The sequence below is a fragment of the Physella acuta genome, unplaced genomic scaffold (genome assembly GCF_028476545.2).
Source record: "Physella acuta isolate Inbredline_101_S28 unplaced genomic scaffold, ASM2847654v3 ptg001327l, whole genome shotgun sequence".
Lineage (NCBI taxonomy): Eukaryota > Metazoa > Mollusca > Gastropoda > Physidae > Physella > Physella acuta.
Genome location: NW_026732842.1, coordinates 41,497 through 60,531, shown reverse-complemented (window position 1 = coordinate 60,531; position 19,035 = coordinate 41,497). Strand labels below are relative to the sequence as shown.

The 19,035-nt window shown below is 32.7% G+C and overlaps 1 protein-coding gene across 3 annotated transcripts in view; it reads right to left on the bottom strand.

Moving 5' to 3' along the window:
* Window positions 1-1,520: 1,520 nt before the first annotated feature.
* LOC131958420 (very long-chain specific acyl-CoA dehydrogenase, mitochondrial) overlaps window positions 1,521-19,035 on the bottom strand; it is a 39,007-nt gene continuing 21,492 nt past the window's right edge. For all 3 annotated transcript variants that reach the window (XM_059323442.1, XM_059323439.1, XM_059323440.1), the window contains exons 10-20: window positions 18,403-18,497; window positions 13,136-13,239; window positions 12,918-13,022; window positions 9,615-9,701; window positions 9,283-9,345; window positions 8,944-9,045; window positions 6,382-6,479; window positions 3,752-3,827; window positions 3,467-3,539; window positions 3,095-3,243; window positions 1,521-2,164 (exon numbers count right to left, since the gene is read on the bottom strand). In XM_059323442.1, the coding sequence (XP_059179425.1) occupies window positions 2,027-2,164; window positions 3,095-3,243; window positions 3,467-3,539; window positions 3,752-3,827; window positions 6,382-6,479; window positions 8,944-9,045; window positions 9,283-9,345; window positions 9,615-9,701; window positions 12,918-13,022; window positions 13,136-13,239; window positions 18,403-18,497 (1,090 nt within the window). In that variant the 3' untranslated portion in view covers window positions 1,521-2,026. The remainder of the gene's footprint in view (window positions 2,165-3,094; window positions 3,244-3,466; window positions 3,540-3,751; window positions 3,828-6,381; window positions 6,480-8,943; window positions 9,046-9,282; window positions 9,346-9,614; window positions 9,702-12,917; window positions 13,023-13,135; window positions 13,240-18,402; window positions 18,498-19,035) is intronic.

The following is a 19,035-nucleotide window of genomic DNA, read 5'->3' as shown; positions in this document are numbered from 1 at the left end:
TTTATACAGAATGTTTAAATTTGGATAGATTTATTTTTGTAATCATTTTACATTTTGTAATCATTTTTACTATTTTCGTAATCTAGATTTTTTTTACTTGGCCTAGCAGCTAGATATCTAGCTAGATCTAGAATCTAATTATTTATCATATTTCAATGGTCAAATAAACGATAGTTTACCGTAACTCTATTTACCGAAACTCAACAAACATTACCCGATAATTTCCGACGCTAAACTAAGGGATTACCTATTTCGGTTTTATGCTATGTCAATTTAAAAAAAAATATAATAAAGAGAAGTAATTGCTTTTTAATTTGATTAGTACAAATATATTAAAAGGAGCTTATGAGCACTCCTATTTGACTATTTAAATAAACCGGGAGTGATCTCCCCTAAACTTTCTCGAATATTCTTATATAAAATAACAGGGGATGGGAACTCGGGCTATAGACATGATTTTTAATCCATTTTAAATACTTAAAGTTTTAAAAATAGAATAAAATCTCGTAGACAAATTAATTGCACACCAAGTGAACGCGAAATAAAAAAGCGCATAATAGTGCGCAATATTATTATTACTTTTAAAATTTACATTAGTTTTTTGAGAAATCGGAAGTAGCGTAAAGTACTACTTCCAGTCAACGGAAATGACTCAAAATTTAATAGAAGGTAGAGAATTAGATCTTTTACTTACGTATGAAATTTCATTTATCTATCTGAAATAGTACTCAAGTTATAGGCTTTTGAAAAATTCAAAGTTGGAAAAGTACCACTTCCGGTTATCGGAAATCGCTCAAAAGTTGATACGGATCTACGATTTTGATTAAATACTTATATATGAAATTTCATCAACCTAGCTGTAACGGTACTCAAGTTATCGTGTTTACACACAGACACACACACACGGACAGACACACACAGACATACGGACAAGATTGCAAAATTATGTTTTTCCGTATCAGTGAGGTGTAAAACGTCGAGATTTGTAAAAATCTCGATTTTTTTTTTTGCACGATTACAATACTTTCTCTATACTACGTATATACGAGAAAGTAAAAAGGGAAATAAGTCATGAAAGTGTTTTGAACGTTTGCCTTCTTTCACACTACAACTCAGGCATATGTTGACTACTGTATGTCATCACTACTGTAGTAGATCTGTTTGTTATTTACAAAAGCTTTTACCGTCAAGTAAAAAATGCAAGAAAATATGTTTTTAAACTATAAATGGCGTGGCCCTGGCGGCACTGTAGTTCCGCCCCTGATATCATCGTAGCCATTTATTCTGCACGTTTTTTCACAAATCCTTTTCTAGGCTACCGATTACATTTGATAAATAAAATTGGTATCACATTAAAGGTAAATAATTGTAGTTTATAATTGTTTAAGTCATCTTGAACAATAATGAAGTTTAAAATCTTAAGTGACACTGAAGTGAAAGTGAGTAAAGCAAGGTGAAAATGGGAAATAAAAAGAAATCACGAAAACTAAGCAAAAGCAAGAATAAATTATCAAGCAGCATTTAAGTTCAACTTTGTTTAATGGATTTTAGTTAAGTTCCATTAAGTTTAGGGATAAAGTGTACCTTTAAGACTGTAACTAAAACTTCTCCACCGATCTCCCCCACCTTAACCTCTGCCAGACCAATCAGCTCAAATCGGCTGATTTCCAAAGAATATACACTTTAGTTTATAAAACCAGTTCATTTCTTTACATTCACCTCTATTATGCTTTTACTTTTACACACCATTTGTTATTTATAAAAACATTTTTGTTATTAAAATACTTAGCAAAAACATCTGGCGTGGCATTAGTGAGCTGAAATGGATTTATGGCATTTAAACTCATTTAAAAAAATTGCTTTAACTTTAAGATACAAACATTGACATACGAGCAACATTATGTAATGAATTAAATTTGTATCTAGAGGTACCACTGTATATTGAATTACATAGATACATTAAAATAAATACAATATAATTGGAATTTTATTTTAGTAAACATGGTTTTAAATAAAATAGCCGTAATCAAAACCCTAAAGCATGCCTATGAAAAGGTCCTCCGGCACCTACAACCTCTTTAGAAATTATTGCTAAGTTGTCAAAATTCTTTTTAGAGGTGGTGTCTGTTGTCTGATGAAGATTAACTTTAACACGATCAGCAGCCTGGTAGATAGAAATTATGTATATATGTGTATGTATATATAAATATTATAGTGCGATGCGCGGTTGCCTTCTTACAGGTAGGTCTCTTTTTCAGAAGTTGCAATGTCAAGATTCTAAGATTGTGGATACTGAATTTGTTCATAATCTCATGTATTTAAAATTGTATGACCTTTTAAAAGTTTGGTTTTTAACTTTTTTCAACACCCTAAAAAGTGTCAAGTTTGAGGGGCTAAAAATTGTAAAACTATATGAAACGACCGTATGGGCCATTGTGCTCACAGGGGAGCCTGAGGCGCTTTTGGTTATGCAATTGCCGGGCGCAGTCGGCTGCATCTGTAACTGATACCAAGTGCTAAGACTGTTGCTCTGGAACTCTGGGTGCCAAACCGTTTATTGACTAAAATCGCACCTTCCTGGGCACAGCCAATAAGAAATTTACATTTTTTTCTTGCAGAAACCTTTTCAGGAGTATTCTCATCACTCCCCAAAGCTCTTTCATGGCATTTGAATAAATAGTGTTAAACCGGATCCAACTTTTACTTTTTATATACCGTTTATAGAGAAAAATCACACTCTCCCAGGGTATCGCCCTTGCGAAATAAAAAAAGTTCTTTTGGCAGACATTTCCCCTGGTGTATTCTCATCAACTCCCCAAAGATTGATGGTGATAGCATGAACAGTGTCAAATAGGAACAGATTTTTTTTAAATACTGTATATAGTCCAAGAATGAAGTTTTAAGATGTATCCACTGTTAATAAATTGTCATTAATAGCACAAAAATTTTAAGATAAAAGTGAAATTTTCTTGGGCAAACTCAACAGTTATATTACTTATACAGAGAGTAATGAGAAGAAAGATTAGGATTTGAAACAAAAAAATAAAGATTGCAGGTTTCAAGATAAATGCTGAGAATTTTTAAAGTGATTTACCTCATGACACCAAACACTACAAATCAATGCTTCATGTTTTGCAGAGATGTAGTTATTATTTAGGCTACGCGTTGCCCTGGAGAGAACTGAAACCATTCCATAAATGTCTATTGCTGCATCTGCTAATCTTTTTAAAATGAATTGTTCATCTGAAGAAAATAATATATATTTAAACTCAGAAATCTCAGTTCCTTGTGTTAGTTTACAATGTTGAAAGATTAGTGCTGTGTTTTTCTTAGTATAAGGTTAAGATAGCTATTACAAATTTAGAGAAAAAAAATGATAAGCAAATAAGGCCCAGTATTAGCAGAATCAATTTCATTTTAGCCCTCTACTTCTTTGTTAATAGAATATATATTTACAGAAATGTACCAATAATTTTCTTGTTGTACTGAATCAACAAATCTTCCACAGTTTCTCCAAAAGCATTAATAGATTTTGCAGTCTGAAATGAATTTGATATTTACTTAAAAGTATTTCCCTAAAATGATAATGATTTTTTTTAAACATATGGGAGTATACCTATTGTCAGTCCAAGGCAAAAGCTAGGCTTAGTGTTATGTTAGATTAATAAAAAGTAACATTAATCTAAAAAATGTTTTAAGTAGTAGTTGTTAATTTATTATTATATAGAAATTAAAAACTAAAAATTCTTACCTTTTCACCAGCAAGAGCTAAATCTGAATGAACATACTTGCTAAATGATACATTTCCAGGTGCTATTCCAACCAATCTAAATATGTAAGAATCTAACTTTACAGACATACCAATATTAACAGAAAGTGATATTTCAACGCCAGGGGTAGACAAAGGTACATAAAATAGTCCAAGTAAAGACAAGCAGTCAGAAACCAACGGGATCTGGTTTCTGATTGCTTGTCTTTACTTGGACTATTTTATGTACCTTTGTCTACCCCTGGCGTTGAAATATCACTTTCTGTTAATATTGCTATTTCAGTTACAACGCCTGCTTCCACCCCCTCTACACCTATACTATAGGGTGACTGACACTGTTTATCCAAAAGCTGATTGCAAAAATGGACTATTGATAACAACATATTGCCCCAAAAAAATATTTTTTTCAATTAATTATAAGCTAGAAGTTAAAAATATTTGTTATTCCAACAATTTATACAAGTTCACATAAAAAGCCTGTAGAAGTCTGTAAAAGCTTTTTATTTTTAAAAAGTGAGAAAATGTAACAGGTTTTCTTTCAATACTAAAAATACACATATATTATAAGACTTATATTTTAACAAATTAAAAAAAAAACTGTTCTAGATTTAGGATAGAAAGATTTTATGCAATAGCACAAAGCTTGTCCATTAAAGAAATATTCACTATTTTCACCCTTTTACACTTTGAATGATGTAATGTCTTTGCCTACATACTTTTTTCTATTGTTCAATTTTAAAAACTGTGACAACTCTTTACCAAAGTGTTTTTTTATCAAGAGCACACTTCTAGAAATGACATTCCTCTTATTTGGCCATAAAAAATTATTTCAGAACCTTTAAACAGACATCAAACTCCACCCCAATCCTTAATTTACAACTTATCCTTTGTTTTAAATTCTGTTTTTCAATACTTAAACTGCTGTTAGTTGACACAGCGTTAAAGTTATACAAGCAGTACTAGAATGTTGTACCAGTAAGAACAAAGTATAAAGTGAGGCAATGTTAAGCTGAAAGGATTAAATTATTTAAAAATTATTTTATGTAAATGTCGGTAGTCCTTGCAGACTTCAATCACAGGGGAATACCATCCTATATGTTATCTAATATGGTAGCCTATATGATGGACATCATCTTTCACAAAGTAACCTAACTTTATTATCTTTAAAAAAATTTTAACTGGTCTTTCTTTGGGTAAAATTAGTTGAGTAAGCCAACACTTAGTGGAGCCATTTTCCTTTCTACCCTGTTAAATCCACTTCTTCCTGGTGCATTGTCAGTGACAAACCATCACAGGTGTGATTGAGAGAATGGTGTAATGCAAATTTTATGACCTTTTGGTATCTGGGCCAGCCAATGCACGCATTGGCCAATATAGCCTCTCATTGATCTGCTAAAGTCCGAAACTTTACTTCATTTTGGCCTTTTGCCAGCCAATCCGCGGACTAGCCATGGTGGACTGGCCAAAGTCTGAAATGGCTTTTGATTTCGGCCTTTGGCCAGCCAGTCCGCAAACTGAATTAGAAGATCATGAGCAGATTTTTTTTTTTATACCGTAAGGATCATAAAAATTAAATCTTAATTGATTATTATTTAGATTTACATTGTTATTTTTATGCTTGCAGTGATTTGTTGTGCACTAGGTTGTGCAATTGCAGTAATAGATCTGGGTTTTTTTTACAAAACAACTATCAAGGCTTAGTTGTTGGTGCACTAGTTTGTACACACTACTGCAGACACGCAGCGGTTTACGCTGGTGAAAGAAACACCCCTTGACAATGGCCTTGGTGTCAGAGGCGTCACAGGGCTCTTAGGACACGACCACAGGCGAAGGTCCCTAATGCAGCGAGACTGATGATTTTAGTAGTACACCTATAAGCGGACCTCTGGTGCTTAGCCACTGGGGATCTCAGGCACCTAAACTACACATTTTAAACAAATGTTAGGTCTATGAGTACTCAAAAACCTCCCAAATTGTACAGAGTTGGGATAGTCTTAACTACTTTTCCTAAAGCCTATTGTGAAACACTCAAGGGAGAGAATTCAAATTATACACATTTACTATCGTATTTGTTTGTAAAATAAAAAGAAGTAAACGTACATAAAACCGAAAAAGTACAGAAAAGTAGTTCTAACAATAAAACAAATGAACATTTTACATTATAAAATCACAATGGATTGTGGGCCCTAATTATATAAAGAAGCAAAGGTCATCTTAATATCTAGCGGTCTCTCGCGCGATGGACTTTTGATTTATTTTCAAAAACGTTTTGCCGACAACAGCGTGTGTTTGATTGTAGGATGGTGTCTATAGAATAAAATTAATCCAACAGTAGCTACAGTATTCTTTTTACAAAATAACAATCAAGTCGAAAATGCAAGAAAAATTTATTTTTTTAACTATAAAAAACTTGATTATGGTCGGCTGTGCCCACCACCATCACCCCCCCCCCCCCCCCCGCATTTTGGCACTGTAGTTCCGCCCTTCCACCAAAATAAGGCATTGTTGAGGTTTTTTAAAAACATACAACAGTACTGGACAACAGCAGTTTTCCCCTTATGGTCTTCATTTATGAATTAAAATTCTGATAAATAACAAAGAATTAGTAGTACCTTTTTGCTCTCTTGGCTCCAGCTTCAACAAGAAGGCCTAAATTGGAAGCTGGGTTCGAAAGAGCTTTTTGAAGCTCTTTAAGTTGACTACCAGCAAACTAAAAAAAAATTACACATTTAACTTTTTAAAAATGTAACAGTTAAATTGATGATAAATTACTTTGAAAAGAAAAAAATGAATACAAGATTAAAGGATTAAAAAATAAAGATTATATCTTTTGTGGCTCAGTATTTGATTTATTTGTCCACATTGTATTCAGTCAATCCAGTGGTTTACTGTATCTGCTTCTAGAAACTTTTTTTTCAAACATCTACTCAATTCAGTTTTTAAACTTGGTTTCTTTTGATCTCAACAAATGTTTCCAAAAAAAAAAAGCATGGTTAAACCGTTCTTTATCCAATATGATAAAATACCTTCTTATTTTGTGTTAGATTTCTGTTACAATTACAATACAGAATAATTTCAAATAAATGAACCATCTAGGGGATACAAATCTATATATATAAAAAGCAATGTATGTGTGTCTGACTGTGTGTGTGTGCGTCTGTGTGTCTTTTATGCATTACCACACCTTTTATCACATCACCGGTTGAGAGGTTTCTGCGGAATTTTTTTTTTCGATTTTGCAGGGGTGGCGCCCCGGTCGGGCGCGATTGCAGTTTCATACTATTCATCCGATTGATATAAAATTTTGGGGAGTTGATTAGAACAATTCAGGGAAGGGTTCTGTAAAAAATCATTTTTAATTTCGCAAGGGCGGCGCCATGGGAGCATGTGATTTTTCGCTGTGTACGGTATATAAAAATAAAAGTCGATTTTCGTTTGACACCGTTCATCCGTTAGCCATGAGACTTTGGTGAGTTCATTAGAACACTCTGGGGAAGGGTTCTGTAAAAAAATCATTTTTAATTTTGCAAGGGTGGCGCCACGGGAGGGTGCGATTTTTCACTATATACAGTATATAAAAATAAAACTTGATTTTGGTTTGACACCATTCATCCGATCGCCTTCAAACTTTGGTGAGTTCATTAGAACACTCTGGGGAAGGGTTCTGTAAAAAAAAATCATTTATAATTTCGCAAGGGCGGCACCACGGGATGGTGAGACTTTTCTCTATATACAGTATATAAAAATAAAGTCCATTTAGGTTTGACACCATTCATCCAATAGGCATGAAACTTTGGGGAGTTCATTATAACACTCTATGTACGGTATATAAAAATAATAAAAGTTAATTACAGTGACACTGTTCACACGATCGCCATGAAACTTCGGGAAGATGGTGAGAATAGTCCTGGGGAGGTTTCTGCGTAAAAAACATTTTCTAATTTGCAGCGATTTGTTTACTCTCTATATACGGTATATAAAAATAAAAGACGATTGCGGTTCGACGCAGTTTATCCGGGTGTCATAAAACTTTTGGGAGTTCATGAATACTCCCAAGGTTTCTGGGGTGGTTGTGGGAAGGGGGACTTTTGCATGGGCGACCCCCCCCCCCCCCCCCGGCAGGATGCGATTTGGCGCTCTGGTCTTTCCCGCGAACGCTATGGCCACTACATTCAGTCTAAAGAGTGTGAAAGAGAGTGTCATAGGATGGGGCATTACAAACACTCACTAAATTGAATCAGGTGTAATGTAATACGTTTTATTTTAATAATCAGAAAAATTAACCAAGGTAAGATTATTAACTGGGATGTTTCTTTTTTGGTCCGTAAAAAAAAAATCCAAATAGTTTAGTCACTTTGCGAATGATGCAATAAGCATCTATTTTTATACAATCCAATCAGAAATTAAGATCAAACATCGAATAATAGACCATTAGTAACGCTAACATATTGCATCAGTCACACTGATGTTTAAAACAGGTTAGCGAATGCCGCAATCTGCATCATTGGCACTCTGGGTTATCCTATGAGCACAATGGCGCCTGTTAGTTTTAAGGAGCCAGGGGCCGTATGCTGCTCCTATGCGGTAGTGTAATCTTGGGGGGGGGGGCTCCTGTGAGCGCTCCTCTACGTCCCTGACACATGGGCGGTCACCGAAGTGTGTTCTACCATATTATTTCGGTGAGTGATTAATGTGCACTCAAGGTTTTTATGCGGTAGTGTAGTTAAACATGTGTCTGGATATTTATGGTCCAAGGGCAGGCATTGTTTACATTTAAATAGCTCACTTTTAGAAAACAAGGTCACGCGTCTAAGAATATAGGATTGGTAAAGCATGGACGAAACCCTTCTTATATATTTTTTCTGACTTCCTTCTATTCCTGCGGCAACGCGCGGGGACGGGTTCGCTAGTACATTATATTTTGCAGACATTATCAGTTTTAAATATCTAAGTTTTTATTATTCCTTGATGTTTAAAAAAAAATTCCTTTTCTCTTTATTTTCGTGCAAAATTTTTCCAAGGATACATTTGTTAACTGAAGTAAGCAGGTAAATATAAACTGCTGCAAAAACTTCTAACTACTAAATCAACTATTATACAGCAATTTTCTAAAGTTAATCAATTTTTTCAAATTTAATTATTTATAAATAAATTATATTGAAAATTATCATTACCTGAATTCCTGTGAGTGAAATGAACAATCTTAGAATGTCATTTGTACCCTCAAAAATACGAAAAATTCTCAAATCTCGTAAGACTTTTTCAAGGCCACAATCCTGATTTTAGAAATTTGATAATACATTGTCTTTTGTTATCTCATTGAAGTTAACTCATCTTTGGTTCAATTTACAATTGTAATCTATATTCAGGTAATAAGCTACTTATTAAACAAAGACAGTTACTATGAGATATTAAGAACTTTTCAGTCATATACCATGTTGTTACACATTTGCTATTTTATTTACAGGCCCACCACACACACATCACAAATCTGAATTTTTTTCAATAACTACCTTCATGTAACCCATTCCTCCAAGAACTTGAATAGCTTCATCTGCACAAAACCAAGCTGCTTCCTAGTAGTTTCAAAACATTACTTTAAATTACACTTAACTCCAGCTTTCAAGATCATAAATCTATATTATAATTTTAAAAAATGGATCAGAAAAACATTAATTATTGAAATAACTAGATCTAAATCTAAACCATGAGGTATAAGAGAAACAAAATAAGTATAACAACCTTTATAATTACTTGATTTTAACTGCACAAAAAGAAATTAATAATAAAGTAAATGTTTCACAATTAGTAAAAAACAAAAATATTTGTAAAAACATAACCTTACAGAAGCAAAGATTTTGCTGATAGCTGCCTCAATCTGAAATTCATGTGATCCTTGGTCCATGTTAGCAGAAATCATGTATGCCATTGACTGAAAATGGTTATTCCATTCTTTAAAAAAATGACAATTTTAAACAACACTTTTCAACTAAATTGATAAACAAAGGCCTAATCGTTAAATATCTGGAGTAAAACGCAGTGTCATTTATGGAAAACTTCTAATTACTACTAAATAGGCAACAACTGTCCTGTAACTGAGCAATGAAACAACTTGTCTATATGAAATTTCTACCAAAGTTTTAAAAAATGTAATTGTTTATTTTTTTCAAAACAAAATTTTATAAAACAAAACTTTATAAATTTCTAACTGAATTTTATATTTTAAAATTATTATTAGCTAAATAAAATGTAGGACCATCATTTTATGTAGCTTCAGCATGCAATGTGAATAGCAGTGTCAATTCGATACCCAACCACCTATACTTTTATCCACTTAAATGAGGTAATCATTAGAGCTAAGCCAAGGCATTTGTTTCGAACTAAATGGAAATTTATGTAGAAAATATATACTTTTACCAGAGTCTCCCCCCCCCCCGAAGAAAAAAGTCTGCTAAAAAATAATTAGTAAAAATTGCAATTGTATTGAGCTTTTAAATAAAAAAATAAAAGTAAAACTTGTTTTACAATTATAGCAGCATTTTAATTTAATTATATCCCCAACGCAATTTTTATTATTCAGAATGATAAATAAAGACTAAAATGATAAATACAAACAATCTATAAATAAGAGAGTAAATTGCTCCTGCAATGTAGCGCACCATATAAAACTTAAATTAAGAAGAACTAAAATGGCGTAAATGATATAATATCTATTAATTTAAATTATGAAAATATCTAATGTTATTCTATTATATCTTCATACCTGTTTTTATTTCAGAATGTTAAATAAATACTAAATAGGAAAATACAGAAGTCTAAAAATAAGAAACTAACGAAGTGCTAAATACTTAAATTATAAAGACCTATAAATGGTGGAAATATTTGAAAAATGAAAAACAATTTTAAATTTAATTGAATTTAGCCATAAAGTGTGCACAAGCACTTCCAAGTGTAGAATACAACAGTGTGGTATAAATGAACCCAATCCGTTCAGGCGTTCTGATTTCTTTAAACGAAATAGCCAGCCGTACTGGCACCTTTTTCAATGTGGGGAAAAATTATTAGTTTCCTTGTATTTTAAAGTTTCTTATTAATTTATTATATTATTTATTTGTTAAAAATTGAATTTTTATTTTAAAAGCGGGCAATAAGAATTAAAATATAAAACGCTAACTGGTAGTTAAAAGTTAGGCAATCCATCACTGAGTACGATCACCTATTTTTTTTACAAAAAAAACCACAGGGAATCTTTTTTAATACACCAACTATGGAACAGAACAAAACACACACAAAAACACAAACACAATGCAAACACAAACAAAACATAAACACAACAGCAAACATAATGCAAACACAAAAAAACACAAACAAAAATACAAACACAAACTAAACAGAAAACACAAACACAATGCAAACAAACACAATTAAAAATCAATCACAAACGCTCACACAAGCGCAACACTTAAACACAATCACAAACCTAAACACAAAAAACAATGCATTGCATAAACACAAACTTAAGTGCAAACATAATAGCATATTGCTCACAGTCTAGCCCGGGACTAATCCCAACCCTAACCCATAGCACACACAGGATAGCCCATTGCGCAAAATCGAACCCTGCTGGGGCGCCAGTGGCCGCACCTGTTCAATTTAGTCAACGACTATTAAAACTCCAGCTTGTCCGCAAACCGAAAGATAGAATGATACATACAGGACATTTAGGAGCGGCTTTTAAACTGGTATTGATTAAAAATAATAATTAGTAAACAGTACATTCAGCGTATAAAATAAATAAAAGGCAGTATTTAAAATATTAGTGTTGTATCTACCATATGACACTTTTCCAATCCATGCTAATTATACTATTCCAACAATAATGCCCTCTTGGACGTACACAGAATTTGCATTCACATTTTTTTTATTAGCGTTATTTGCATTTTTAAAAATTACCTCCCCTGATATAATTATTAAACATTTTAAGTAATTACTTTTTTTTACCCTTCTGTTGTTAAATAGTTTCCATTTTTTCTAAGCGATAATATTATTTGACATTGATCCGTTTAATGTGTTTTAGCAAAGTGTGTGTACTTAAAATTTTCTTCACGTAATGTGAAAGTGTGAAACTGTGGTAACTATAAAAAAAATTTAAGTCGATATATCAATAAACCTTACACATATACTTAAGACAATGTGATGCAAGAAAAATGCATGGCATGTGTTGATGTTTATTTTTATGGTTCTAGAATCAACAGCCATGACTGACTGACGGAAAGAATGACCGGCTGCTTATATTATAGATCAGGGGTCGGCAACCTTTTGAGGCAGACGAGCCAAAAGTTACAATTTACAAAATTTCCCAGTTTTTAAAGAGCCAGTAATATTATTTTTTTAAAATATTTTGTTATTTGATAAGGATTGCGTAAATAAATTTAATTTTTTATTTGAAATAAATAGCGTTAAATATGAACTAATATTGATTCATATAAAATAGAAATGTTTCGCACAAAAAAGTGTTTTAGCTAACTCTGCTATGATAAAATTAGTAAACAAATAATATGACTATACAACAATCTCAATCCACTTTAGAAGCCAATAACTTTTTTCTTCCTTTACGGACATCACTGGCTCAGGTGTCTCCCATAGCCAGGCAGGCCTCAACAAACTCCGACTACTTGGCTTGAGTATCGGTTTGATTACTGTGTATCTGTCGCTTCTGTCCTTCAGTTCTCACACGGCTTATCTTCGACCCCACTTGCACCTCACAGTCCAGTACCTGGCTCAACCGTAGGAAACCAATAACTAAAATACTTCGTCACTGACAGGTAGAAGAATGCATTCTGAATAAAATAACATTCCCCATTTAAAGATATTCGAAAAAGTTGGCCCTTTGGCAGTGGCAAACATGGAGTTTTTGCCACGGGGCTGGCACTGGTGCCAAAGCGGCTGTCAGCTGTCTGTATACTTTCTACGGCACCTATTCTCACTGTTCTCTGTTGAGTGTTTTAATCCTGTTTAAAGTTGTTTTTCTTTACAGTTTAATATTTTTTATGAGTTTTGAAAATGAAATAATGTAATTATCAATAATTGTGCATGAACTTGCGAGCCGCAGGTTGCTGACCCCTGTTATAGATACATTTTTATCTACCTCTGCGACATATTGCATAGTAGTCATTCTTGATATTTTCTCTTGGATAGCACCATACGATTCTATTTTCCTACCAAACTGGCTTCTACTTGCAGCATGGTCAACCTAAAACAAGACAATTTTAACTAAATGCTTTAATTGTAGATTTGCTTTAAAATTATTTTAAAAAAAAGATATCTTCAATTTTACATTTCAAGTTAAAGCTTTTTTTTACTTACAGCTTTTTTAATGCAAAACCTCATAGTGCCAGACAGTGCTGCTGCCATGCCAAACCGTCCATTATTTAAAATATTCATAGCCACTTTAAATCCTCCACCAATACCTTAAATAAATTTTTTTAAATTAGTTTTTACTCCATATAATGTTTAATTGGAAGGTTTTTATTGAGTTTTATTATGATCTAGTTTTTTTTTTACAGATTTGTGAAGAGGAAAGGTTAAAAAGAGGTAAAGAGGTAGTTATTACTGGGTGTACAAAACTCAAAAGGATGATAAATAATGAATAAAAAGATGAATACAGACAGTCTATAAGTAAGAGAGAAAATTGCCCCGGCACTGAAGTCTGCACGTCATATTAAACCTCAAATATTGGATAAAGAAGTGAGCTTTTTCTCACATCCATGACACAGCTTCCACCAGGATTTTGGGTTTAGTTATTTCTTTTCATATGCATTGCATCACCTGGATTTAATATGGGGAGAAGAGTTTGGTTGGGTGGTGAACTCATATCTAGACCAGATCATCCCCTAAGAAAGTTACTAAAATCTGCTCATCCCTCGCAAACTAAGATGTGTTTTTTTAACCACAAATTACACACCATACCAAACCATACCACACACCCCAACCCCAATATCACACCTTATATCCCGCCCCTACACCGATCCACACCAAAAGACACTCCACTGGATAAGCTTTATCATAACTACTAGATTTTAATTGCACAAAAAGAAATTAATAATGAGGTAAATGTTGTAAAAAAAAAATAATACTTGTAAAAACATAACCTTACAGAAACAAACATTCTGCTGATAACTGCCTCAATCTGAAATTCATGTGATCCTTGGTCTCACACATACACATCACTTTCTACACACCACAAACACCATTCACTCCATCACACAACACATGCAAAAGAATAACAGTGACTGAATTTTCCAACATGCAAAATTAGCCGTCTAAGAGAGACAGAAATTAATGGGAGTTCATAACATTAGATAAAACCGACTACCATAACATCAACCTCACTGACACCAATCCGAAGAAAATCCACACCTAACTCAAACCACGAACCACCACACTTCATTCTCCTAGCCACACCACCTAATACCACAATCCGCAAGCAACACAGCATCCACTTACCCCAAAATCCACACACAATCATTCATCTTACACCACTTCTTATTACCCCCAACCCAAAACACACATTCAGCTCACGCACAGAGTAGACAAAACCCCACACCAACATGCTCCATTTAGATTTACTTTAACCACTTCATCAAAAGCAATATCTTCATACACAAAGCCTCTTAAATCACTATATAATCCAAATGGCTGTGGTATAAGCAACCAAAACCGTAACTCTGTTAAATTGATCATAACCCTCTCTTATGTATAATCTGACAATCTCACAGGTAAATATAATATCGTATCAACAGATGTCCGCCCAGATTTCCCTTCTCTCCTTCCCAGTGGTGCAATGTAAACTGCAGACAAACGTGTTTTCTGCTGCCAGGGAGAAAAAAATATATCCCCTGCAGCAAACAAATAAGTTCTTTAATTTTATTCATACACTTAAATCTAATTCAACCATCCTGTATATCATAACAAATATAGACTTTAATAGTAATATTTAGCTAAGTTGAATTTTTTTTTAAATTGAATCACCTCACATGAACATTAACAAATTTTAAGTAATTAGTTTTACTTACTCTACTGTTATTAAAATGTATCAATTTTTTTTTCTAGAAATCTAAGTCAAAATATTATTCGACATTGATTTTAACATGTTTTAGCAATGTGCTTGTATTTAATATTTTTTTCATGTTCTTTTTTCAATGTATGCAAAAGAACAAAAACTTTGCCAACTATCAAACATTTTTTTAGGTGTTATATAAATAGATCCTATTATTCTTTTAATTGTGATAAGACAATGAAATGCAAGCAATGCAAGGCATATATTGTTTACTTTTAAGTTTTTAGATTTCATAGCCATGTCGGAATGACACACAACCAGCAGCCTTATGTTATATATATATATGTATATATATATATATATAATATATATATAATAGGGGCTGTGTCAGTCCTTCCATCATCACTATAGCTTTAGGAACCATTAAAGTAAACATCGCACCATGCAGAGCTTTTCAGTGCATTGCAGCGGCTTACCATAAGTAATAGAGTAGGGTTTGTTTATATAACGACATAAGGTTATTTTATAAATGCCACTGTTTTTACTCTTTCGCATAATGTCAAGAAAATATTAAATACAAGCACACTGCTAAAACATATTAAAAAGATTAATGTCAAATATCATTTTCGTATAATTCCCAGAAAAAGTGGATACATTTTAATAACATAATAACAGTAGGGTAGAAAAATCAAATTAATTTAACTCTTTTTTCTAATTCTGACAAGGAAGGTAATTTAAAAATAAATTAAACTCACGCTAATAAAAAAAAGGCGAATGCAAATCTACGGAATTAGTGTTGCAATAATATAATTGGCAAAATGTGAATGCAAATTGTGCGGATGTGGAAGAGGAAATTATTGTTAGAAAATTATAATTAGCATGGATTGATAATCGAAAGTTTTAGTGCAGGGGGGGGGGGTGCAAATCGAAAGTTTGAAGGGGTGTACAAGCAAATCGAAAGTTTAGTGGGGTGGGGTGGAAATTGAAATTTTGAGGGGAGGGGGTGCAGGTCGTAAGTTTGAGGGAGGGTCAAATCGAAATTTTGTTCCTGGGCGCAGGAAAGGGTCGCTACGCCTCTGTTTTATAGTCATTCACTGTGTCAGACGCGTCCGCCGGCGCTCGGAAAGGGCTCAATTTGGCGCTACGGGCTAGACTGTGAGCAATATGCCTTTATGATTGCATTTAAATGGTGTTTGTGTTATGAGTGTTGTGTTTGTTTTTTCGTTTGTGTTTTTTTTTTTGCGTTCGTTTGTGTTGTGTTTACTTTTGTTCTGTTCCTCAGTTGGTACATTTAAATAAGATATACCGTGGCTATTAAAAACCTGGCTATTCAATGGTCATTTTGTTATTTTTTAAAAGTAATTTGTATTAGTTTGACTGATAAAATTGTATATATTTCATAGCGTATGTCTTGATAAGTAGATCTATAGATCAAATTTGAATGAAATAGTTCCTTTCTTTATATTCTAAAATCGGAAGATTCGCATATAAAAAAAAAAATTGAAAAAAGAAAAATCAATTAGAGTTATTGTGTATCGAACCCGTACCGCCTGCATGGTATCAAGGACACTATCATCTCAGCTATTTAGACATGTTCTAATTGATGAAGAATAAAAGACGTAGTTAATAAACTTAACTCATGTGCATAGGCCTAGTCTTTCAAAAATTGTATCCCAAATTAGCCAATTCCATAGCTAAACAAACAAATATTTCTATAAAATAATTAAGGTCTGAATAGTTTAATATAGAAATTAATTATTGGAATAGATTCTAGAGTAGATAGAGTCTAAATCTAGATCTTAGCGTCTATGTCTAGTTTTTGCGTAGATCATAATCTAGATCTAGTCTAGATCTAGAATCTCTAGATCTAGATCTAGACTAAATAGATAAAGTAAACTTTATAAGTTTAGGCCAAGAAAAAATTGTACTGTATAGATCTAGATTTCATAGCGTACGTAGATCTAAATCAAAGTTGAATGAAATAGTTCCTTTCTTTATATTCTAAAATCGGAAGATGACGTCATTAGTTTAGTCTACTTTCCTTAGGGTAAACATTACTGACGCCATGGAAAATCGCGTTCTTGTCATAACTATAAACACTTTTCCGGTTGAATAATTAAAATTGTTTTTCTACATTTGAATATGCCTTTATTTATTTTTTATTTTTTTAAATAAAATTTTGTTAATACACTTAAAACATCTACCATATTATTTTTTACAAAAGTCTGTATCAAGTTCTCCATATAATATATCGCTGAAGATTCTGATGTGATATCCTGCAAAAATATTTTGCGGACAGAGAGAGAGAGAAAGAGAGAGAGAGAGAGAGAGAGAGAGAGAGAGAGAGAGAGAGTGAGAGAGAGAGAGAGAGAAAGAGAGAGAGAAAGAGAAAGAGAAAGAGAGAAAGAGAAAGAGAAAGAGAGAGAGAGAGAGAGAGAGAGAGAGAGAGATTGCGCACATGGGCTTTTATATATTAGGATTCTTAGTTTTTAAATTAAATTGAAATGAATAATTGTCTTTTTGATTAGAGCAAAAATTAGATATTTATGTTATATCATCCATAATCTACGATTTAAAATAATATTCAGCGTAATTTTGCTTAAAGGAAAGAGTGGTCTTGGAGAGTCTACAAAATAATAGGAAATATTTTTCACTCAGTGGTATATAAATAGCCTGCCGTGTTGACAGTACAATAGTGACCCTATAGGTGATATTGGTTAGAAACAAATCATGTCAGTATTACATTTTTTTCCCCATATAATAAATGCACAGTGGAAAATCACAACCCAAAAGATTGGTTCTAATTCATTATTATTAGTTTGACATTATACTTTAATAATTTTATTCATTTGCTAAGAAAATATAAAAAGAAATCTATGTTTTGAAAAGACAAGAAATGTAATCTGAGGTGTGACTTATTAGATGTGAATGTTGCTTTTCGGACTTCACTGGACATGGGGCAGGTGAAGTAGAGTTCACCTGTTTCTGTGACTTCAGAATTTATAGGATAGTATGGTCAGACCCATGCTCAGCCAAAATCGGTGCTTTTAAAAAGACAAAAACATGTGTGCTGAGGTGCGACGTCTTTTCAATTGTGGGGTCTGGCTTTTTGTGATGATGTGTGACAGTGGGGAGGGGAAAAATAAAAATCATCAAACAAAGGTGACAACATTTATAGATGTCCACCGAAACCCACAGTTATCTTTTTTTAATATAATAGATATTTTTAAAACTGTACACTTACTTCCAATAATTCATGATGAAAATTCAAAATAAACTCTCATTTTGAATGTTTTGAAAAAAACATTTTAGGTAAAAATAGCAGTATAAAACAAAATATAAATAAATACTTTGTAACATATTTCAACTTATGAATTATATATTCACAAGGTAATCTCTATGCCTCACAGAAATATGTTGAAATATAGAGTCAAGCAAACTCAATCAGATGTTTATTCATATATAGGTTACAACAACAATTCTTGAAATTATGTGAATTACCAAAAGTGCAATCAATGCAGTTTATACACTTTAAAGTTAAAAAGAGATTAAAGCCTACAGAAAAAATACTTACCACCAAGGACATTTTCAGAGGGAATTTTAACATCCTCAAAATAAAGCTCTGCTGTATTGGAAGCCTTTATACCCATTTTTTTCTCCGGTGGTCCGCTGAAAATTAAAATAAAATAATCTAAAAATAATGCAATTTTTAAAATGTAGTTGTCATTGCAAGGATTTTTTTAACTACAAAAGTAAAGTGGGGGGTGTCTGTCACACTGTTCCTCAAATCAATTAAATTATGTTTTAGTGCAAAAATTTCACAAAATATGATTCTTACCAAAAAGCAATATTCAACCTCAACCTTACAGAAAAACATAGCAATCTCAATAATCAAGTCTAAAGTGACCAAAAACTGACCTAGACTGACCATGGCCTAATATAACCATAAATTTTTCAAAGTGCTTGAACTAGACAGACAGCTTGTAGATGCAACATACACTTGCTATTTGTTAAGGAGATATCTCTGGTGCCGAAGTCACCACAAAAATACCAGATCCTCAGAAAAGTCAACTAAATTTTAACTATTAAAGAGGCGTTACTACGGCAGAAATTTAAAGTTTTAATTTCCCACGTTCTTTGGGTACACAAACAAAACTAGGGGAAAAAACTTTTGAATAAAAGTAAAAGTTTCTTTAAACAGTTTTCA